The 23147-nt window shown below is 48.1% G+C and overlaps 1 protein-coding gene across 8 annotated transcripts in view; it reads left to right on the top strand.

Moving 5' to 3' along the window:
* The window catches only part of Togaram2 (TOG array regulator of axonemal microtubules 2), a 57651-nt gene extending 41438 nt beyond the window's left edge, over nucleotides 1-16213 (top strand). For 5 of the 8 annotated variants that reach the window (XM_076942252.1, XM_076942251.1, XM_076942257.1 and 2 more), the window contains 4 exons: nucleotides 389-605; nucleotides 1343-1559; nucleotides 10089-10175; nucleotides 15734-16213. In XM_076942252.1, the coding sequence (XP_076798367.1) occupies nucleotides 389-605; nucleotides 1343-1559; nucleotides 10089-10175; nucleotides 15734-16071 (859 nt within the window). In that variant the 3' untranslated portion in view covers nucleotides 16072-16213. The remainder of the gene's footprint in view (nucleotides 1-388; nucleotides 606-1342; nucleotides 1560-10088; nucleotides 10176-15733) is intronic. The other 3 variants (XM_076942254.1, XM_076942253.1, XM_076942258.1) reach the window with 1 other exon arrangement.
* The last annotated feature ends 6934 nt before the right edge of the window (nucleotides 16214-23147 follow it).

Below are 23147 nucleotides of genomic sequence, written 5' to 3'. Positions count from 1 at the left end.
CTTATCCTTAGGTTAAATATATTCTAGCTGGGCTGAGGGTGAGGTGAGCTTCTCTGTGGCAGAGCACTTGTCTAGCATGCATGAGACCCTGGGTTGATCCCTTCTCCCTCAACGCTTGCACCTGTCCATGGTACACTCTCACTTACACTCCCTCAACTCTTTACCTGTCCTCAGAAAAGAAAAAGGTAAAACCAGGAAGACAGAACTTTGCTTAATGTCCTTTGGGGAAAAAGATGCCCAGAGTCCCCAAGTGCAGTGTCCCCAAGCAGCAGTTAGAAGAGAGGCAGGTGTTAGAGTAAGCTGTAGGAGACACACTGTTTCTGTCCTGCCTGGCAGTGGGATGCAGCTTGGGATGAGAGATGTGTTCATCCCCTGGGCTCTTCCCCAGGGGTCAGCCCCTGCTTCCACCTAGGTTTGTCTCCAATGGCCCGCGGCTGATGGGGCTACGCTCCTCCGTGCGGGGCGGTGTGGAGATGGCAGAGCAGCTGCAGGAGCTGACCAGGCTGTTGGAGGCCAAGGAGTTCCAGGCTCGGATGGAAGGTGTTGGGAAGCTCCTTGAATACTGCAAGGCCAAGCCAGAGCTCGTTGTTGCCAACCTAGTCCAGGTGAGCACCCACATGTGTCCTCCTTCATTTCTCCCTGTTGGTGACAACTCAACCTGGAGAGCTCTGAACTGATTTGGAGGGATGTACAGGGAACCCCTAAGCACTCACTTTCCAGATGGTCTCCATAAAAGAATAGTTGGATGTGGGTGAGGGTCTGAGCATGTTAGAATGCTCGGAGATTTCCTGGGTGGCTTCCATCCCTCTGCCGGAGAGGGTGCCGTCATCAATGACTTGGGGCACATTCAGTTCGTTAGTTGCATAGTATTTGGTATCAGAGCCTGTGGTTGGACAGTGGCTGGGCTGGAAATGATGGGGCAGTCTGGGTAACAGGATGAACACCAGGAGGGATTCCTGTTTTTCCTCGGAGTGATGCTGACGGGCAGCTGGCAACCCAGGTTGAGTCAAGCTGTGTGATCTGAGGAGACTCAGTCTCCTTCATGAGCCTTCCTTGTTAGCGGGGAAACTGGAGAATGATAACAGCAACAGTAACATGAGTCGCTAAGGTCATCAGTGAATGACAGTGATTCTGTCCAGTGCTCTGGATGATTGACAGGTGAAGTCATGCTCAGCACATGTCCGTCCTTCCTCTTTTTTGCCTGTTCCCCTTTTGAAGAGATGAGCTCTTCATCATTGGGAATGTGCTAGCACAGGCCTGGGGATCCATCTCATGGATGCAGAAAGAGTCCCAGCTGATGCCTGCCGAGCCCACGAACTCTTGATTTTTATTCCCTCAATAGGTCTTTGATGCTTTTACCCCAAGGCTTCACGATTCCAACAAGAAAGTGAACCAGTGGGCGCTGGAATCCCTCGCACAGATGCTTCCCATCCTGAAAGACAGCCTCCACCCCATGCTGCTGTCCCTCATCATAGCAGCTGCAGACAACCTCAACTCTAAGAACTCTGGGATTTCCACTGCTGCCTCCACTGTGCTGGATGCCATGATGGAAAGCCTAGGTGAGCATCCCACTGCAATCCCTGCAGGGCTGTGGGAAGTCCCTGCATCTGGGCCACCACACTCACTGCTGTGAAGAGACTCCGTGACCACTGAAACTCTAAAATGATAATATGTAATTGGGCTGGCTTACAGTTTCAGAGGTTAGTTCATTGTTAAGCGTGCTGGCATGCAGGCAGACACGATATTGGAGAAGTACTTGAGAGTTCTGTATTTGAATCAGCAGGCAGCAGGGAGAGAGAGTGACACTGGGCCTGGTTTGAACATCTGAAACCTCAAAGCCTGTCCCCCAGTGACACAGTTCCTCCAACAAGGCCACACCTCCTTAATAGTGCCACTTCCTGGGACTCTATGGGGACCATTTTATTCAAATCATTACACCCATTTTCTTGTGCGTGGGGGTCAGCTGAGTTGCAAATGACTCTGTATATCAGAAGCAGTATAGAGCAGGCACTGGCATTGTTGGCTCTCCGGGTTTCTGGCTGGAGGCTTTCCCATGTTTTGGTTATGTGGTAGTCAATGTTCTATTGCTGTGAAGAGACACCATGACCATGGCAACTCTTAAAACAAGCATATAATTGGGGCTAGCTTACAGTGTCGGAGGGTTAGTCCACTATCACCATGGTGGGAAGCATGGTGGCATGCAGGCAGACATGGTGCTGGAGAAGGAGCTGAAAATCTATATCTGGATCCTTGGGCAGCAAGAGGACAGAGACACCAGGACTGGCTTGAGCTTTTGAGACCCCAAAGGCCACCTCCAGTGACACACTTCTTCCAACAAGGCCACACTACTAATCCCTCTCAAGTAATGCCACTCCCTAATGACCAAGTATTCAAATCTATGAGCCTACAGGGCCGTCCTTGTTCAGACTGTCACAGTCTACTGGTTTCTGGGTGGTTAGGAATGAAGGCAATGAGGGAGGGCCTGACCTAGCTTCCCTACGGTAGGTAAGCCACATGAGAAAAATGACTTTCTCAGGGCCACAGGGCACCGCAGGGGTGAGTGAGGAGTGACTGGCAAAGCTCTTCTGTGCCAGGTGTTGGTGGTGGACTGTAACAGAGAAGAACACAAAAAAGAAGGAAGGCGAGGCGCAGTGGGCAGTCGTCATGGGAGGCAAGAGCATCCCAGTCAAACGCCCTTGATAGCATCTCCGCTCAGTTCCCCATTGTCAGGGGGACTTTTTGGTGCATCTTCTGGTCCTTTCCTGGCTAGGTAATATTTAGTATATCCCTAGAGGGAAGGGCAAGCTTAAAGCTTAAGGTCTGCCGAGAAGGTAGACCCTGAGTAGAGCTGTGTCTGGGCCAGTGTAAAGGAACTTGTATCTGAAGACTGCCTTTGCCGTGTATCTGATGCACAGTGGTACCTGGCTGCTGGCATTCACAAAGCATCCCAGGCAAAACACGCCTGGAACACTCACCTCGCCTCCCTCTCTATGCCTTGGCTAGAACCCAGTTCCTGGGCCTGGGAGAGCAAGCTGTGTCCTTGGCTAGAGCCACCAGGAGAAGTTTCAGTTACAAATCAAAGGCCTGGTCAAGTCCCTTTTTGTCTCCTGAGTTCATAAATATTGTCAATTTCCACATTTTTATCTCGGAGGAAATTTATGATTTGCTGAGTTCGTTGCCGTGGAACAAACAATACAAATCGGGCCCTAAATTACAGCTCACTCGCTGCGCTGCTCTGGGTGAGCGAGATTGCTGTTGCCAATAATCAAGGCTCTTGGTAAATCACGCCAGGCCCTGGATTTATTGGGGAAACCCACACAAAGCAGAATGGGCTTTAGGTGTTTGAGGAGGATGAGCTCTCCTGTCAGGGGAGAGGGCTTTTTTAACTCTGCCTGCCAAGGGTTTCAGACTGCTCTGTGCTACGGAGGCCAACCTTCATTAGCATGGAAAGCCTTGTGCTTTGGACAACAGAATTTAGCGTCTCCCATAGTTATAAGACTCAAGTGCCCTCTACCCAAGGACCTGCTGTACCCACCTAGGATGAGGACCCTGAAAAACAGTAGGCTTGAGAGTAGCCTGTGTATTAGTCTGTTTCTGCTGCTACAACAAAAATCTCCAAGGCTGGGAAGTTTATGTAAAAAAAAAAAAAAAAAAAAAAAAAAAAAAAGAATTTTAGTTTATGGTTCTGGAAGTCCAAGTCCAAGAGCATGGTGCCAATTTCTGATCAGCTTTCATGGAGGTATCATAGTGAAACGGCACCACAATGGTGATGATGTCACAATGGTGATGATGTCACTGTGGTGGGTGGTGTCACAATGACGGTAGTGCCTTTGGAAGAGATTACACCTTTCCCCCAGGAAAAGTGGTTGTGCTCAGTGAATAGTGTTCTGTGTGAGTATACAATTTCAGACCCTAGGACCCACTTCATGTGGGACATGGCAGTGTAAGCATCTAAAATCCCAGTGCTCCTGTGGAGAAACAGGAGGCAGACATGGGAGAATCCTGGGAAGCTGTTAGTCCAGTGAATGGAGAGGTTAAACAAGAGACCCTGTCTCAAACTAGGTAGAAGGCATGGACTGACACCTGAAAGTTTCCTCTGACCTATATACGCATCAAATGTACTCATGTGAGCATGTGTGCACGTACACACACACACACACACACACACACACACACACACTCACACACTTCTTTATTTATTTAAAGAACATTATAGGAACTAATTCACTCAGGGCCTATATTCTCAATGGGTAATGTTCCCAATGATCTTATTGTTTTATGCTAACTTCTACTTCCTGAAAGTCTCACCACCTTCCAACATTTACAAACTGAGGACCAAGCTCCTAACACAGAAACCTTTGGAGATCAGCGTACTGCAAGCAGGGTTTCAGCCTGCTAGTTCTCCCTGTTGGGACAAAATCCTCTTGGTTACAGCTGGAAAGAGCCCTTCTGGTCCACTAGCCTGAGGCTCTAGTATAGGGGAAATGATGCAGGTGTGTGTGTGTGTCTGTGTGTGTGTGTGTGTGTGTCTGTGTCTGTGTGTCTGTCTATCTTCCATACTCCTCAGATTAGTGCTGAGGTTTGGGATGGAATGGCGTTGGCCTCAAAGGTCCAAGGGATCCCTATAGAACCCTCACAAGTTCTATATGTGGAGTCTACGTGATGCAGTGTGTTATCTTGACTCCAAGTGTGCTTCTGTTCGAGCGGATGTGGGAAGGAGTTGTCTGGGCCAGGTGGGTTTACTGTGAAACACCTTCACAGTCTCACTAGCAGTGTTGATTCTGGAGGTGTTCTTGACCATAAAGTGACACGCTTAAGGATTTAGGTTAGTGACATGGAGATTTAACCACCCCTAGTGAATGACAAGGGTAGAGAACCATGTTGGCCCCAGGAAAGGTTGTCACCTGCCTGGAATGAGCTGTGCTTAGCCCAGATGGCAAGTAACCAAACTTTCTACTGCCCAGGGCATTGGGTGATAGCTGCAGAGCCTTGGGCAGTAGGGACAGAAAACGACGCAGCTAAGCCTGGTAATTCTAGTCCACTGGACTCTTCGTATGGAGGTGCTTTCTCGCCAACCTGCTTCCTTTCCTCATGGCCCGCATGGATTCTGGCTCCAGGCTGGAGATGCTCTGTCAAATGCCGGGGCAGTGCTTAAATGTGGAAGGCCAGAGCGTCAGCACAGCATGCTGCTGTCTGTTTCCTGCTAATTGCAGGGCAGGAGGATCAAGAGCAATGCCAAGCAAGGCTGCTGTCTTCTGGCATGAAGTCCAGATGGTACAATAATGGGAAGGCTGGCTTTTCTAGGACGAGTCTGAAGACGCTTCTCCATTGTGAGATTCAGGGGTAGCATCATCTCATCAGCCACAATTATGTCTTCTTCCACGGTTTTCCTGAGGGCTGGAAGCTTGGATGATGTATCAGTTGATAAAACAGCTACTGGTTTCCAGCTGATCCCTTAGGGTGGAGGAAGGGCACTGGGCGGCTTGCTCCCCGGCCTCTGCCCTCCATCACCCACTTCCTACTTTGGGGTTTCTCTGAACACGAGGCTCTGCCCTTTTTCCTACTAGACACTGAGACCCGATTTCAGGGGAATTTTTCTGAGGATTAAGGAAGCGCCAGAGCAGACTGGTTGACCCTGTTGGACTTGTTAATGTTGGGTTAGTTGTAGAAGATACCCGCCTGATGAAAACGTCAGGCTGCGCTCTGCCTCCCCCAGATGACCTTGGCGTTCCGGCCTCTCACAGCCAAGAGGAGCTCTCTTAATTTAGCTCAGCCTGCTGGAGAGGCCAGATAAGCTTGGGGTGCTGGTGGCCTTGGATCTAGTTCTGCTGTCTGCTCTGAGTTTAAATGTCTGTAAATCATATGACTGACGTTATATCGTTAACAGGCTTAGACTCAGGATCCAGATGCCTCTCCAATATACCAAACACTCAAAATCCCTGCCTCCTGTAAGTGTCCATGTTTGTCCAAGTTTACCCAGCAAAAAACCACAAGTGGATGTAATTTGGATATAGGCGCTTTCATTTAATTTTATTCAGGACAGACATTGGTGCTACATACCTGTAATCCCAGCTTTTGGGAGGCTGAGGCAAGAGGATTAACATTAGTTTTAGGGCCATCCTGGGCCACATGTGAGCCCCCTGTCTAAAAAATTCAAAGAAAAAAAAAAAAAAACAAATGAACACCAACCAGTTTTCAATGCTGCTTTACAGGCTTCCTAGTTACTTAAGCATAAAAGGCTCTTTTGGGGGGAGGGCTGTGAAAATCAGGCTTGTTAATTACTGAGAAATAGAAAATCTAAAGCATTTGAAAAGAACACACCCATTTATAGCCAATACCAACCCATAAAAGTGTGTGTGTGTGTCTGTCTGTCTGTCCATGTGTGTGGCAGGGACAACCTCAGGTGTAGTTCTTTGGGATCTACCTTAGGTTTTTTTTTTTTTTTGGAGATAGGATCTCTCACTGGGACCTGGAATAGCTTCGTAGCAAGTCCCAAGGATTCACCTGTTTCCCTCCCCTGTGTTGGGATTCTATGTCCCAGAGCACAATACCACCCCAGGCTTTTGTTCCCGGTGTATTCTGCGCATAGAATTCAGGTCTTTACCGACTGACCCATCTCCCCAATCCTTAGAAGAGATTTCTTTTAGGAAATTGTGAAAAACATGGCAATGTGCACAGTAGCTTGATGATTGCCTGTGAACAGTCATCGTAAGTCAGTAACGGAACACACTCCAGTCCTCCATGTGGCCCAAACTGGGCATGGTCATCCAGGAAACACTAGAGGAGGGGGACTGATCCACTTGCCTAAGTTACCTCAGGGCAGCCTGTGGCTCGAGTGTCACCATAAGTGGCTCGAGTGTCACCATAGGGAATGCTCATGCTCTGATTTGCTTAAACAGGATGCAAATTCAAATGTATAATATCACAATTCCATTCATAAATACGCACAGGCAGACAGATCTCTGAGAGCTACACACTGAGACCCAGTTTCAAAAAAAAAAAAAAAAAAAACCTGAAGTAAAAGGTGCAAAATGGTAAGTTTTTGTTGTTGTTGATTTTTTATTTGTTTTTCCGACTCATACAGTTCTTCTGTGGCTTTCCAGTAGTCTGAAGATAAAATGTCCTGGTGGCTTCAGGGCTTTTCAAGGTGAAACAAGTCTGATAATGCATGGAGATCCCTCTGTCCCTTTGTAGAGGGAGAACCAAGAGAGGTCAGGGTCTCTGAACTAGCCAGGCCTGCTTTCTTAGCAGAGTAGTATATTGTGATTTTTTTGACTGCATAGCAAGTCTTGACCTCCTTGAGAGGAAAAAAAAAACCCTCTGGAAATGTGGGCCAAGCTAATGGAGTCCTGACTTTAGCCTTTCAAATATTAGAGTCCATCATCACCACCACCGTCATCACCATCACCATCATCCTCTCTCTCTCTCTCTCTCTCTCTCTCTCTCTCTCTCTCTCTCTCTCCCTTGCACATGGTAGGCAAGCATTCTATTGCTGAGCTACCTCTTATTTGATTTTTCCATTGTGAGAATTTTAGGACAGTAATATAACTCATTACAAATAGCAAATATATATTATTGATTATATGATATGGGGCCAATCCTAAACATTAAGTTAAGCCATCTAATCCTCAGAGCAACTCAATGAGAAAGGAACTGGGATTATCCCCATTTTATAGATAGGTAAGTCAAGGGATAGAGGGAGGTAGTAGCTCATACAGTATTATGTAGTGAAATAAGATAGAGGCTTTAGGCAACTTGCTCCCAGAATCCCATTCACTATGCTTTCCTGTCTCATTAAATCTGAATGTGATCCAAGAAGGTAAGTCTTATAGAGGTGACCAAATCAAGACAGACCAAGTGCGTATGTAAACTGCTCTGGCATTCACAAGCCAGCCAGGAAAACCTACTCTGTAAACATTTACCAGGCAGGCGTACTCTGAAAGCATTTACCAAGCACATACACTCAGCCAGCAAGTATTTGTCAGCTCCATGTACCTGCAAGCATTTATGAGGCTCCTGCTGTATGTTGGCTGTAATAGCCACATGGTCTGGTTGGTCTGCCGACTGTTTATTTTCAAGGACCTCCCAGGTGCTCTTCTCTCTGGCCCTGGAGGGCTGTGTCCAGGACCAGGAGCTGGGCTGAGCCCTGTGGGAGAGAACTGAGGAGGGAGAAGTGATTTGCTTTCACCGTGCTACATGAGACCGCCCACCTATTAAACCCAGGTCCTTGACCTCAGGCGCTTTACTTTGATGTCTCCTCCTCTAAACCACACTAAATGTGAAAGCCTTCTGTGGTAGTGGCATGACCTTTGGGAGTTGCTTAGGTCAGGGCCTCTGCCCCATGACGGATTTATACATCGCTGCAGGTATGGCTGAGGTATCAGGGTAGGATCCTGATGGAAAGCATGGCTTTGGGTTCCTTTCTTGTTTGCACACAGGGGTGCACTCCTGCGGCCCACCTTGGGCATCCATACCCTCACCAGAGGCTAATACCTACTCTTGGACTTTCCAGCCTCCAACTCCTGAGCAAATAAAGTTTTATTGTTTATGAACTGCTCTTTTTTTTATATGGAAGCAGAAAATCAACTAAGGCACCAGGACACACACACACCTGCCCCGTCTCCCACCCTCAGGTGTGGGCAAGCTTCATAGCCACAACCTTCAGAAGGGCATTTCCCTACTTGCCTTATCTTCCATTAAAGTTGTTCTATTACTGTGTGGTTGCAAAATGCTGGGCGCTGAGCATGCTGGGCGCTGAGCATGCTGGGAGCTGAGCAAAGCAGTGCCTCCAGGTCCACAGCAGTAGCAGTGGGTAGGTAGCAGGAGACTGGTCTGAGCTTGTGCCTTCTTTGGACAGAACAAGGGGTGTTGAGCTACCCTTGTGGGTGCTCAGGCTTCGGCTACATGAACACAATTTCCCACCCTGGCTTATGGTTCATGTTCAAATCAAAGAAACCTCCCGGAGGGTGGGGGGACTCCTTTTTATGGGTTTTGGGTTCCATGTCCATCACATAAAGGGCACCAGGAAGTGCTCACTGTGGGAATAAATGACTATCTGGCACGGAGTGACCAGAGTGTGAGTTCAGACTTACTGAAAGCTTTGACTTCTGAATGCTATCCCCAGCCCTGAGACGACCTTTGTGTGGCCACCGAGGAGTGCCTCAGTCACCCTGAAGCTATAAATACATTTATATCCATTTATCCATTCCCTTCATCGACTGCCACCATCAGCACTTGTGTGTCTGTCTTCTGTCGCCAGTCATTTGTCTACCGTCTTTTATCTCAAACCTCACTTTAAGACAATTTAGAAAATCACAGACTGCATGGGAGTAAATGAAGGGCTGTTTGGGAGTCAATCTAACTGCTTGAGACCGCCCACTCTTCCTCCGATTAGCCTATGTTCATTTGCTTTTTCAAAAGCGGGTCCCAGCCTAGGATGATAGGCCAGTGGGTAAGATACTCGTCATGAAAGTCCCAGATCGATCTGGATGCACACGTTTGTTTTCCCTGCAGGCGAGTCTGGAAGCTTATTGGCTGCTAGTCTGACACATAGCAGTGGCAAGTTAGAGAGCCTGCCTCAAATCAGGTGGGAGCTGAGGACCAACATCTGAGGTTATCTATCCCTCCACACTTGTGCATGTATGCACATGTGCGCACACACACACACACACAGACATACACACACATAGACATACACACACACACACACACACACATACCCACAGACACACAGACATATACACACTCCCATACACATTCATCCACACATCCACAGACACACACATAGACACATACACACATAGACCCATACAGACACAGACATACACAGATACATCCACATACCCATGCACAAACATCCACACACCTGCACTCAACCACCCACACCCACACCCACAGATATACAAACACAGACAGACAGACAGGCAGACAGACAGACAGACAGACAGACACTGTGATCTCAAAGAGTTAATTCAGCTCCCCACAGGGCCCCTTCCTCATAAGGGCATGTGGACACCTAGCACCAGGAGCACCTGGTGTGTTGGCATGACTGGCGATGTCATGGTCGTGGATGTCTCCATGTCTTTCAGACCACCTTTGCCTCCTGCAAGCGTTTGCTGGGCGTGTGCGTTTCCTGACTGGCCCTGCAGTGCTGGATGTCACAGATCGACTCTCAGGTGAGCACCTCTGACCTCACCCAGCCCACACGGCCGTCCGTCACTGTTCTCTCCTGTACTGTAGCTCCTTAGGTCTCGAAGGTCATTTAAGAATTTTCATAGTCTGCTTTCTCTGTGACACATTACCAGGTGACAGTCTTTGTTTTTGGTCAAAGTAAAGCATGGATGTAGATAACCAAATAGTTTCTAAGAATGTCTTTATTTCTCCTTACAAACCTGGGTTTCCTCTAGCCTACTGAGTACCTTTAAAAAAGTGTGTTTGTGTGTGTGTGTGTGCAGGTGTGTACACGTGCACATAGAGGAATCCACTTAGGGTCTTTTGAGAGAGGGTCTCTCATTGACCTGGAATTTGCTAAATAGGCTAGGCTGGCTGGAGTTTACTCTTCAGTGCTGTGATTATAAAGCACGAGCCACTATACCCATTTATTTAGTTATTCATTGCCATTTATTTATTTATTATTTATTTATCCTCTCATCTATTATCTGTCTGTCTGTCTATCATCTGTCTATGTGGTGTATTAGTTATTTTCCTGCTAGTGTGCTGAAACACCATGGCCAAAACCAATGCATGGAAGAGAGTTTATTCTGGCTTACGTTTCCATAGGAATAAGAGTTCATCATGCCAGGGGAGGTGTGGTAGGAAGCTGCTAGAACAGGAAGCTGAGAGATTACATAGTCAAATACAAACATGAAGTGTTTCCTCCAGGAAAGATGCACAATCTCTCTAAACAGCACCAACTGGGGACTGAGTGTTCAGGATCCAAGCCCAGAGGGATGGCACTTCTCATGGAAGCCTCTGTATAAGGGTTCTAGGGATAGAATTCACGTTGAGCTATCACCAGACATATAAACTCCTTTTGTTTGTTTTAGAAACAGACTATGTAGCCCGGGCTGGCCTCAAGCCTGAAGTCTCCCTGCTTAGGCCTCCTTACTGTTGGGGTTAGAGATATATTTCCCCACATCTGGCTTCCACTGATAAGTCAGGTAGGCACCACCAAGCCCATGGCTCAGTAGCAAACAACATTGTCATGAGAATTAGAAAAAAAATGCTGCTTAATTGGCTGGTGCCACCCTCTTCCTCCACCTGAGTAATGCCTATAGCATCTTAGCTCCTCACATCACCTCCTCTGTCCCTTTCCTCCCATGTTTTTCGGGAGTACATCCCATGCTAACTCACCAGTGTGCTGTCTGGCCCAAAGCCCTGTCTTCTTGAATGCTCAGAAGGTGCTTGGTCATCACAGGTAATCTAGTTAAACATTTTTGTGTGACCTCCTAATTCTGGCTTCCCTGTCCTATCTCTTGCCCCTGACCTTGTCTCTGTGTCCTGGGGTTCAGTCTTCCCTATGTCCCTGAAGATACTCCTTATCTCTCTCATCCAGGTGCCAGGCCTCCTCTAAAGATGTGGCGTGAGAGCTGGGAACATCCGTGGTGGCTTCAGTGTTGGGGTTGGATGCCTTGGGGATTGAGGATAAGGGCAAGGGACTCAGATCACACAGGAGACTGGACACAAGCCTTCTCTGTTGCTCCAGATCAGTGTTCTGCAGACTAGAGAAATAGTTCAGTGATGGAGTGCGGGACTATAATGTACAGGGTCCTGGATTCCATCCCTTGCATGATGGGGGTGAGGTGGGTGGAGGGTGGGGGTGTGGGGGAGTGCTGGGGACAAATCTCAGTCATTGGAGTGTTTGCTTAGCATGCATGGGTCTCAGCACTGCATAAGCTGGATATGGTGACATAAGCCTGTAATCCTTGTGCTTGGGAGGTGGAGGCAGGAGGACCAAAAATTCAAGGGCCTCCTTGGTTATGTAGGGAGTTTGAGACCAGCCTGGGATATAGAAGACCTTGCTTTAAAAAAAAAAAAAAGAATCCCACAGACCAATCAACCAACCAACAGCCAACCAAAATGCCTCTAAGTAACTCAGGGAGCCCAGAGGTGGGTGAGGAGTCTAACCGTAGATTACCTGCTTACTGTTAATATTTTCCATTTCTTTTCAAGAGGCCTCAGTTTCTCCCGAGTTCTTCTGCTAAATAACTCTTGGCTAGAAAGGCCCATGCCACAGGCATGGATGAGGATAGCACAGCTCACCAGGGGTAAATCTTTGTAATCACTTCAGCTGGTTTTTAAGCTCAAGTTTAAGGGGTTGCTCCCTCTCAGTGGCTCCCAGAGGGCTTCTGTCTCTGTGCCAATTTGAGAGACTGACCTGGCCAGTTGACCAAGTAGAGCTACTGTCATGTATGTCCCTGTCTCTGGGGACTATGGCTCTGAGGTATCTGAAACATGGGCCTGGGAGGGAGTGTGGGCTGGGCGGCTGAGGTGGGCAGGTTGTTGTTCTTGGTCTTTGGAGGCCAAGAGAATAAGAACACCTCATCAAAGAGGGAGCACCTCATCAAAGAGGGAGCACCTCATCAAAGAGGGAGCAGCTAATTACTCAGAAAGCCAAGGTCCGCGAGGATGTGTAGGCAAGCATGGTGGGACAGAAGGGGGTCTGGTAGGGGAAGGACTGGTTAACCCATTGGTGGAGGCCGGTGTCTTGTTCCTGGACTGGGAAAGTTAGGGTTATGAGTTAAGGTTGGGGTTAGGGACAGTTCTTGGGGTTGCTCTCATTTTCTTCTTTCTTTCATTTGGTTTTTCTGTTTTGTTACCCCCTTTTACAATTGTTTCAAGATGCATGTCACGTGGGTTTTTAGCACTATCTCCATTTAGAGTTTCTTTAGTATCACTGTATCTGTGACATTGTCCAACTGTCACTATATCTTATAAAACAGAAACTCTCATCATATCAAACAGTAACTTCCTGCTCCCCTCAGCCCCTGCAACCACTGTTCTGCCTCCAGTCTCTGTGAGACTGATTACTGTGGACGATTCATGGAGGTGGGCTCCTACACAACTTATCTTGGGGATACTGGCTTGTCTCAGCACAATGTCTTCACCCATATTGTAGTGGGCATTAGAACTTGTGTGTGTGTGTGTGTGTGTGTGTGTGTGTGTGTGTGTGTGTGCATATTTATACATATGTAGGCCAGAGGTTGACCTAGGGTGTCTTCCTCAGTTACTCTCTACCTTTTTATAAAAATACATATTTACTTATTCTATGTATGTATTTCTGAGTGTGTGTCTGCACACCATATGTAAGCAGGAGCTCTGGGAGACCAGTAGAGGCATTGGATTTCCTGGAACTGGAGTTACATATGGTTTTAAGTCCCCATGTGTGTGTGCTAGGAACTGAACCTGGGTCCTCTGTAAGAGCAATCAATGCTCTAAACTGCTGAACTAGCTTCCCAGGCTCGATCTCCTTACTTTTTGAGACAGTGTCTCTCATTGAACCTGGAGCTTGTCAGTTTGGTTAGACTGGCTGACCAGACAGCCCAGAGATTCTCTTGTCTTTACTTCCCCACTGCTGGGATTACATAGGTACATCAGTGTGCACTTATGCCTAGCTCTTTTTTAAAGTGTTGGTTTGTTTTTAAATGTGAGCTTTGGGGCCTGAACCCGGGCTCTCATGCTTTACTGACTAAACTGTTGTCTTCGACCCAGAAATTTCTATTTAACATCTTCAAGGCTCCTTGTAGAACAAGCCTTTCCCAGTGGATGCTTACAGGCTGCAAACCTGCCTTCCCAGCGACCACCTTGATGTGAGAGAAGTGTGACCAGTGGTGGTCCCAGGAGACCACAGATGGGGATGCAGGAACCTTGAGGTGGTCATGCCGACATTTACATCCCATGAAAACGCTGTGGAGCTTATCATGCAGGTCATCTGGTTCCCCTCTGTTCTAGAAATCAGAGGAACATGCTAGGTTTGGGGAGATGTTAAGCTGATGAAGGAAGGACAAATTGGGGATTTTTAAAAGCTCCAGACTAGGATTTGAGACATGAAGCTCCTTGAGTCTGGAGGACAGTGTGGGTAAAGGCTTTGGAGTCAAGGCAAGGTGGCCTCTGTCTCCAGTGAGGCCTTTATGAAAAGAAAAGTCCTTGGCTTGAGTCTTGTTTTCCCCCTCTGAACAATGGGTTCACATCCATTCTTTTAGCATGAAATGGAGTCTTGAAGTTCCTAGTCGTGAACTAAAGTAGGCCCACAAAGTCTTCTAGAACCTTCCAGTTTCTTGGCCTTATAAATCAATGAAGCACTGTTCTTGCATTGATTACCTTTACTAGCACTTGAGCAGGATGCCAGGCAGAGTGGGCAGCCCCAGACCAGCCTCAGGTCGGGGCAACCTCGTCATGAAGGCCTGGGAGGCTTTGATGCTGGCTGCAGCCCTGATACCTACTTTGGTGATAGAGTTCCTTTGGGTTTACAGGGTTCTGAGATAACCAGGTTCAGGGATTCTTCACTGGGATGGAGGGTCTGTTTGGAGCCCGATGGCTTTCACACATTCCTCCTCACAGACTGCTGCTTGATTGTGAGGGTAGATGTCCAGATGCTGGAGAGGCCCTATGGATCTTATTCCTTGCTTGTGGTTTATATGCCAGACTGCTTCTTTGGAGAGTCTCAACTTCCCTCCCTATTCCTGGAGTTGCTAGAGTCAGAGTCAGGACCCTGGTACCCCTGACAAGCTAGTCTCTGCTACCCATCCCCAAGAAGCCTACTACAGAACAAGCTATAAGGAAAAATAGAGACAGGAGATTTATTTAATGTGGCTACATTGGGAGGAGCAACAAAGAGGCCCAGTGGCCTTCCCCAGTCCGTCTTTGGGGTGCTGACCTGAGGTTTAGGTTGGAATAGAGGTATACACAGCCACATAGCCCCAGACCCTGTGATCGTGTGATCATGTCTCCAGTTTTACTGCAGGGCGGTCTGGCAGGGACCAGGGAGACAAGTGCCATTCCTGTGGCTGGCAGCAGTCCTCCAACTTTTCCTTCGATCAGCACAAGATTCCTGGGGAAATTCCAGTTTCTTGGGGGCCATTGTCTCCATAATTGAATAGTCAAAGAGAGAGTTACAAGTGTGTCTCTAGAGTAACTTCACTCTGCCCAAGTCACACATAGCTACTGTAGCATCTCTCGGTGTTGGTCTGGCTCTCACAGATGGTAACGTGGATTTATGCACTGGAATATCGGCTCCTGCTTGTTACCTGCTTGCTTCAGATACCCGACATTCATTTATTATGGGATCCTAATGATTTTGAAAGCATGGCTTAGGCCTGTGGTCCTTACTTTATGAACATCAAAAGACTCAGAGAGGTGGTGTGCCTTTCTCAGGTTCACACAGCGGCAGATGGTGGGGGTGGGATTGTGACCGAGGGGTGGGACTGGGTCCGAAGGAACATGTTATGATCGTCATGGACCTACCTCATTCGCATTGGCTTTGCGGTCCTTTCTTTCATAAGAAATAAAATTATACTTTATGATTGTTATAAACACAAACCAATATTTCTCTTCTGATGTTAGAATAAACTGAAACATTTTAATGGGCCTCTGAATGTCATGGGGTTTGAGCCCAGTGCCTAGGTGGGAAGTAAGCCCTGCTGTGTGCCTGTCCTTTAGAGTACGGAGCTGGTGATGCCAGAGATGGGAAGAGAGTGTGTAGCTCAAGTGACCCTCCCTCCTTTCTTTGTGACAGCGCTGGTTGCCTCAGTGTACCCCCGAAAGCCTCAGGCTGTGGAGCGGCACATCCTTCCAGTCCTCTGGTACTTCCTGAACAAAATGACTGGCAACGGTGTGCTACCTGGGCGTGGCGGCAATGTCCGCACAGCAGTGTGCAGGCTGGCCAAGGGCCTGCAGGAGCAAATGGGGTCCCGCCTGCAGGACTTCGCTGCTAGTCAGTCCCAGCAAGTTCTCAGGACACTCCAGGGACTTTTAGCTTCTGAATCTCTGGGGGCCAATGACAAGGTCGCTGGTGGAGGACTGGCCCCTGACATCCAGATGACTGGAACCACCCGTCCCCAGCAGCTGGATTGAAGATGGGTTTGAAATGGGTAATTATTATTTTTTACTTTATTTTTATGGTGGAGTCACCTCATGGCCTATTTTTCCCATTAGGGTCCCCAATGTATATAGTATATTTTGAAGTAGAAATAAAAAGAATTGCTTATTTTTCTAAGGTCTTCTTGTCTTACTTTTTTTTTTTTTTTTTTTTTTTTTTTTTAAACCACAGGGAACTTTCCAGTAGACAGGTTTATGAAGCATGGCAATCTTGAACCTAGTTTTAGATAAGATAGTGGCAAACAGCCAGGAAAGGGCCACCTAGGTCCACATGTGGCAGGAATACAGCCCCTGCCTCCACATCTGTGAGCAGCCGGAAGCTCTCCTGCTTCTCAGAGCCCCTTGATGCTCACTCAGATGTGGTCCGTTTGTCACTGACTTGATTAGAAGGCATTGTTATCACATGTCTTCTAGACCATTATGCCTCAGCCCTGTGACATCTTGAGCTAAGTATCTGTTTGTTCCATGGCTCTTTCTAGGAGGGTCTGCCCAGCTTGTCACAAAGCAGGAAGGACCTGACAAATGTACCACTAACTGTCTTAGCCAGAGGGTGGCCCATCTGGCTTGTTCTGACAAGGACCAGATGATGTTTCATGTTTAAGACCGTGTGGATGGGGGACATGTGGTGGAGTCTGCATGCTTTACAAAACTCAGGTGTCACATGGCCATATGAAATGGCATGGGCTGCTGTGGATGAGCTGACTCATGGGAATACTGGGCTTAGTGTGGACCAGGATGTGAGAAAGCAGAGAAAAGTATTAGTCTCGAAGGAAAAGCCAGGGAGAGGGGTCCTGACTATGGGAGGAGAGTCTGGACATCTTGTGGTAGCCTTGGTTCGACTTCTCCAGTTGGTAATGATATGACTGGAATTTAAGAGCTCAGGCCACTGCCTTGAACACACAGCCAGGCAGCTCTGACATGGTGAAGGCTGAAGGGGTGACATTTCACCGTTGGCCAAGGACTCAGACATAGCACCATATAGGGACAGGTACAGATGGTGAAGTCCTGAGGCTCAGCAGGTTTTCTGACACGGTCTGCCCCACCAGAGGAATCCCCCTGCACCATCTGTCATCAGGCCTCTGGGGTTGTGTGAGTTCTGTGCTGTTTTGAGTCTCTCCAGGGGAGCCTGGCCCTAGGCCAGGGAAGCTCTGTGCTAGGAGGGTGTTGGCCAGCTCCTCCCATGCTGAGTGGGTGATTGGAAGTCAGGTTAGGGCTTGGCTTTTAATAGCCAGCTTAAGTGTGACTTTGGGTCATTCTAGAGCCAGTGTGAGCGGCTGTTCACCTGATGGTGACCCCAGCAGGTCTTCCCAGAAGCCATCTGGGTCTGGGCCAGGAGAAATACTTGCAAAGGAAGTTGTGCAGATACACTCAGAGAGGCCGATTTGCAAATCTTTCTAAGGCTTTATACAACTTAATTGGCTGTGTTTGCTTGTCTGAGCAAGCTTTCTTTGTGTGTGTGTGTTGAGGGGGAGCTGCAGAGATCTGTATTTTCTGTTTGTCATGATTCAAGGAGAGATGAAACTATTCCAAGATTCTTTGGAATTGTAAGCACCCAGGGAGGTGGAGGCTGACAGAGATTTTTGAAAGCAGAAATGAAAGGTAACAGAGTTGGGAGGACGGCTCAGTGGTTAGAGGGCTTGCTATGCAAGCATGAGAGCTGACACTCAGATCCCCAGAAGCTAGGTCAGTGCTGGTGGATGTGTGGCCACTGCATAACTTCAGCCTCAGAAGGCAAAGGCGGGATCCTCAGAGCAAACTGGCTAGCAGCCTAGTCATGCTGGCCAGCTCTGGGTTGTGCCTCATTGAATAAGAGAAGCCTTCCACACACACCACACACACCATACACACATACATACACACACACACACACAGAGAGAGAGAGAGAGAGAGAGAGAGAGAGAGAGAGAGAGAGAGGAGACAGACAGACAGAGAGAGAGAGAGAGAGAGAGAGAGAGAGAGAGAGAGAGCTGAAAGAAAAGGGGATGAAGCTTAATGCTATTTCCTGTCTTTTGTACTCACCTCAAACCCACAGCTTCCTGTCTCTAGGGTTCTCTGGGTGGGTGTGTTGAAAATAACTGTAAACTCTTCAAGAGTTTGCTTTGTTCTGTTCTCCTACATGATCTCAGGGTCTAATCTATTTTTGGGAAGTCAAGGCCTATGCAGCCCACACCCCTGGCACAGTGTTATTAAGAAAGGCATGTGTGGTTCTGGCAGACCTTGAGAACTCCAAACCAAGTGCAGTGGATTGAAGCTCCAGGCAAGCCTGGGCTACAGGTTATTGCTTACAAACCAAAGAGAAGATAGCACTCTATCCAGGCTTCAGCCTTTGGGGAACTCCTCCAAGAGCCTCATATGAACATAATTTATAGGCAGTGAGCGTTGTCCCAATAGACTCCAGAGGTGGTGGCATGGAGCTGGGCTCATCCCATTCTTTGATTGATTGTGAGCCAGAAACTTCACTTCTAGGGTTTGCTGGCTTACAGTGTCAATTTGACATAAGCTAAAGTCATCTGAGAGGAGGGAACCTCAACTAAGAAAATGCTTCCATAAAACAGGCTGTAAGGAGGTCTATAGGGCATTTTCTTGATAAGTGATTGATGGGGGGGTGGGGGGGAGGGGCTACCTCATCGTAGGTGGGGCCATTCCTGGGCTGGTGGTTCTGGATTCTATAAGAAAGTAGGTAAGCAAGCCACAGGAGCAAGCCTCCCCCATGGCCTCTGCATCAGCTCCTGCCTCCAGGTTCCTGCCTTGCTTGAGTTCCTGTCCTGAAGTCCTTCAGTGATCAACAGTGATGTGGAAACACAAGCCAAACAAATCCTTTCCTTCTCAAGTTGCCTTCCTCATGGTGTTTCATAATAGCAACAGTAACCCTGCAAGACACGGGAGATGCTCCTGGGGGTGGGCGAACAACTACCCCACACGACTCCTTCCATTTCTGAGACAGAAACAACTGAAGGATTTATTTGGATCACGGTTTGAGGGAGGTGTGGGGGCAGGAGAGTGAGGCAGTTGGCTACATTGTATCTTCTGGCGAAGAAGCAGCCAGAACAATGCAGCTGTTCATCTGGCTAACTCCTCTTTCATTCTGTTTGGAGCCCCAGCCCATGGGATGGTACTGCCGTGGTCTGGATCCCCGTCAGCTCATAGATTTGAATATTTGGTCTCCAGTTGATGGAACTGTTTGGGAAGGATTGGGAGGCATGGCCTTGTTGGAGGAGGTATGTCACTGGTCATGCCTGCCTGCCAGCCTGGCGACCTGCTGGCCTGCTGCCATGCTCTTTGCCATGATAGTCACGGACTCTAATATCAGAATCCATAAACTTCGAATAAACTTTTCTGAGTTGCCTTGGTCATGGTGTCTTATTACAACAATAGAAAAATATCTAAGATGGGTACCATCCATACTCAGTGTAGGTCTTTTCTACTTGGTTAAACTTTTCTGGAGACACCCTTCGAGACGTGTGTCTCAGGTGACTTCAAATCCAGTCAAGATGACAGCGAAGAGTAATCATTACAACTTCTTTTTACATCAAGTGGAATGTTTTGGATTTTAGGAAGCATTAACCCCAAACCCAGCTTTTTATCTTATTTTTGCTTTCTATATGTTGGAGATTGGTGCTAATGCTTTGAATCTGTGTGTCCAGACGCTGAAGGTCCTTGTCCCCAATTGGTTTTTGATCTATCAATAAAGATGCCAGTAACCAATGGCTGGGCACAGGGTGGGACACTTAAAGTTTCAAGGGTAGGAGGCAGGGAGGAATGGGGATCTCAGGAAGTGGGGGAGGGGGAAGAAGAACCGAATGCAGGAGCAGCAGGGGACAAAGCCACCCAACCTTGTGGGACTTCAGGTAAGTGGCCACTGGATCCGAGCTAGCAGGTGTGGGTGTAGGATCCACTGGGAGCACAAAAACCACATGCCACACCTATATTCACATCCTTCCTTCTACGTAAAGACTGGGCCTTCTGTTCTCCTTGGTAGAGGAGAGAAAATGGAGCCTAGAAAGGAAAGTGGGAGAAAGACAGCTTCATAATCTACCTTATGCTTCAGACTCATCTGGCTACAGCCAAAGAATGTAGCAGCTGGCCCCCTTCCTTGGGTTTTTGATTCAGTTGGTCTGGGGTGGGGGTGGGGGGCTCAGGTTACTTCCTTCCCTCCTTTCCTCCTCCCTCCCTCCCTCCCTCCCTCCCTCCCTCCATTCCCCTCCCTCCCTCTCTTCTGACCTCCTTCCCTCCCCTCCTCCCTCCCTGTAGCCATTCCTTCGTTTCTTCCTTCTACCTCCTCCTTCTCTTCCTCCTCCTCCTTTCCCCACTACTTTTCTTCAAGAGATTTTAATCTATGTCCAACTTCAGGAAGGGCACAATGTCTCTGGCTCTATGGGGCTCTGGGCCTGTCAGTTCACTCTCATCTATGGGGTGTCCTAGGCTTGGAGACACAGACTGAGGTCGGGTACAGAGGCCCGAGGCCTGAGCTGAATGAAGACTAGGCACTGTGACCTCTTGATGTGAGACTTTGAGACCTTTGTCAACCTCTGTGCCCATACATGTGGTAGTGTGGTCGGGTAGATGTGTTAATAACATCCGCCTTAACAGAGCTGCTATGAGGATTAATGAGAGAATTCTTATAAACTTTAGCATAATGATATTATGGGGGGGCAGGGGTCAGTGTTTCGGAGACACTATTGCTACTGATCTCTGCTTTCCTTGCAGTAATGGGGTCATGGAGCCTGTGAGAGCTTAGGGTAAACAAATGGTTTGTTTTGTCCTCTCTACTGGGAAGTAGGTCCTGCTCACCTTTTGGGGTCCTGTCATTTCTGCCTCTTTGTCCTTGCTTGACAGGCCCTTGGCCTCTCTCACTCCCATTCCTTCTATTGGGGAACTGATGAGGAGACCTGGACAAGGCCTTCCTCCATGCTGGGTCTCTCCTAGTGCCTCAGGAGGCTCACAGCTGGAAGCGGAAGTGTAAGGCTGGCAGAGCACTCTCCAGCTGACTGAGTTTTCCTCTCATTATGATTCAGTTCCATCACGAGGGGGGTGGGGTGGGATGCAGGGGAGGGTAGCACTCTTTCTGCTCTCCTTGTGGAGTGAGCGGAGGGAGGCTGGAGAGCAAGGCAGCCTGATAATCAAATGCCTGCCATGTGCTAGGCTCTGTTACTCTTCTTGATGTCCTTGAAGGAAGAGGTTATTTCTCTTTCCCTGGAGTAACTGGGACCCAGGGGTGCAGTGAGTGATCACGGCCAGTGTAGAGTTCTCAGGGTGTCTGGTCAAGTACAGACTGATCAGATCAGGCCCTAACATGTAGCTAGAAAGTGGCTGGAGCTTGATGTGCGGCCAGGTTTGTTCTCTACTGAGCTGGGCCTATTAGGGTCCTCTTTAAGACAGCTTTAAGACAGTTCTTTCCCCAGGTCAGCCACAGCCCTTTGAGAAGAACTGTTCAAATCCCATGGGTTTCTGGAGTCACTCTGATCCCAGAGATTTTTTTTTCTGTCAAAACCTCAGATCAGAGAGAGCCTTTAGGTATTTGAGGCAGGGTCTCTATCTCCCTGACTCAGGGCTCACTAAGAACAAGGTGATGCTGGCTGCCAGTGAGCCTTTGGGACCCAATTGTCTCTACCCCTCTAGTTCTGGGGTTACAGGTACGAATTCCTGAGTCCAGCTTCTTTGTGTGGATTTTGGAGAGTGAGCTCAGGTCTTCACATCGCACGGCAGACACGTTACCAACTGAGCCATCCTCTCAGCCCAGAACCAGCCCACACAGGACCTCTGCCATCTTCTTAATACTCTGATTGTTATAAGTTTCCAGGCAAGCCCACATCCAAGTGGTCAGAATTTTCTAAACTAGAATCTCTAAAACATGATTGGTGAAAAACTCTGTGGAGGGGGAGGTAAGAGGAGGCTGGGATGGCTGCCTGGTTAGTCTCACTGTAGATCTGGCTCTGGGGGAGGGGCCTGGCACTCTGCAGAGGATCAAGCCAGGCAGATGAGACCTAGGAGGAGGCCAGCTGGAGGCGGAGCTGCTGCTAGCTACTGGGTGCTCACTGCTCCCTCAGTGGGTGTTTCTGAGTCAGGACCATGTGGGGGATGTGTTTGGTCATTATTCCTAGGCTTATTCAGGGGGCGGTCTGGTGTCTGATTCCCTGTCAACCTGGTGTTCCGTTGAAGAAGGCTGTGACATCTGAAGGGTTTGGTTTGTTTTAATCACGGCTTTATAATTACCTCCTTTCGGGTTGACAGCTGTTATTAGCATCACCTTGGGTTCTCCTTGAAGAGTTTTACATGCAGAAAGTGATCCAGCACCTCCAGAGGCAATATCAGAAGCACGTAACCAAACAATAGTTTTAAAAATGTACCAGGTTTTGTAAACACAGCCAATTCTGTACCATTCAAAGGAGGTTGGTGGTGGTGGTGGTGGTGGTGGGGGCAGCTAGCTACATAAATAGTTTTCATGAAAGGCCTGCATTTTCTTTTTCTGTTGAATCTGCCATCATTTACCATTTGGGGATATAGCGCTATTCCCTGAAAGGGACATGCAGCAGCAGCTGCTGGGGACTGTCATATTGCCACCTGGCAGCTACTCCATGGTCATGGCAGTGAGACACAGCAAGGTTTTGGGAAAGACTCCTATTCACTTAATGATAGAAGTTTGTGTTTGGAGAGAGAAGAGGGGACGAGTTGGGTCCACAGTGAGGATTATTGTTTAAAATTCTACCCAGGTCAGTTTAGTAGGAATGCATGAAATTATGGTGGAGCTGTGGTTGGATATGAAAATTAGTCTTCTATTTGTAAATGGATTCAACCCCCAAGAAGGCTGTGCTGTCTCCTTCAAGAGCTGCGTCACCCCACCCTGGAACCATCTAGAATAGTGCTCTCAGTCTGTGGGTTGAGACCTTGTGGGTATCAAACGACCCTTTAACAGGGTTCCACCAGAAAACAGAATTACTTGCATTATGATTCATAACAGTAGCAAAATTACAGTTATGAAGTAGTAACAAAATAATTTTATGGCTGGGAGGGTCACCACACCATGAGGTGTGGTCCCAGCATTAGGAAGGTTG

This window comes from Arvicanthis niloticus, chromosome 11 (assembly GCF_011762505.2).
Source record: "Arvicanthis niloticus isolate mArvNil1 chromosome 11, mArvNil1.pat.X, whole genome shotgun sequence".
NCBI lineage: Eukaryota > Metazoa > Chordata > Mammalia > Rodentia > Muridae > Arvicanthis > Arvicanthis niloticus.
Note: the sequence above shows the minus strand (reverse complement) of the source record. Positions and strands in the feature narration are given on the sequence as shown.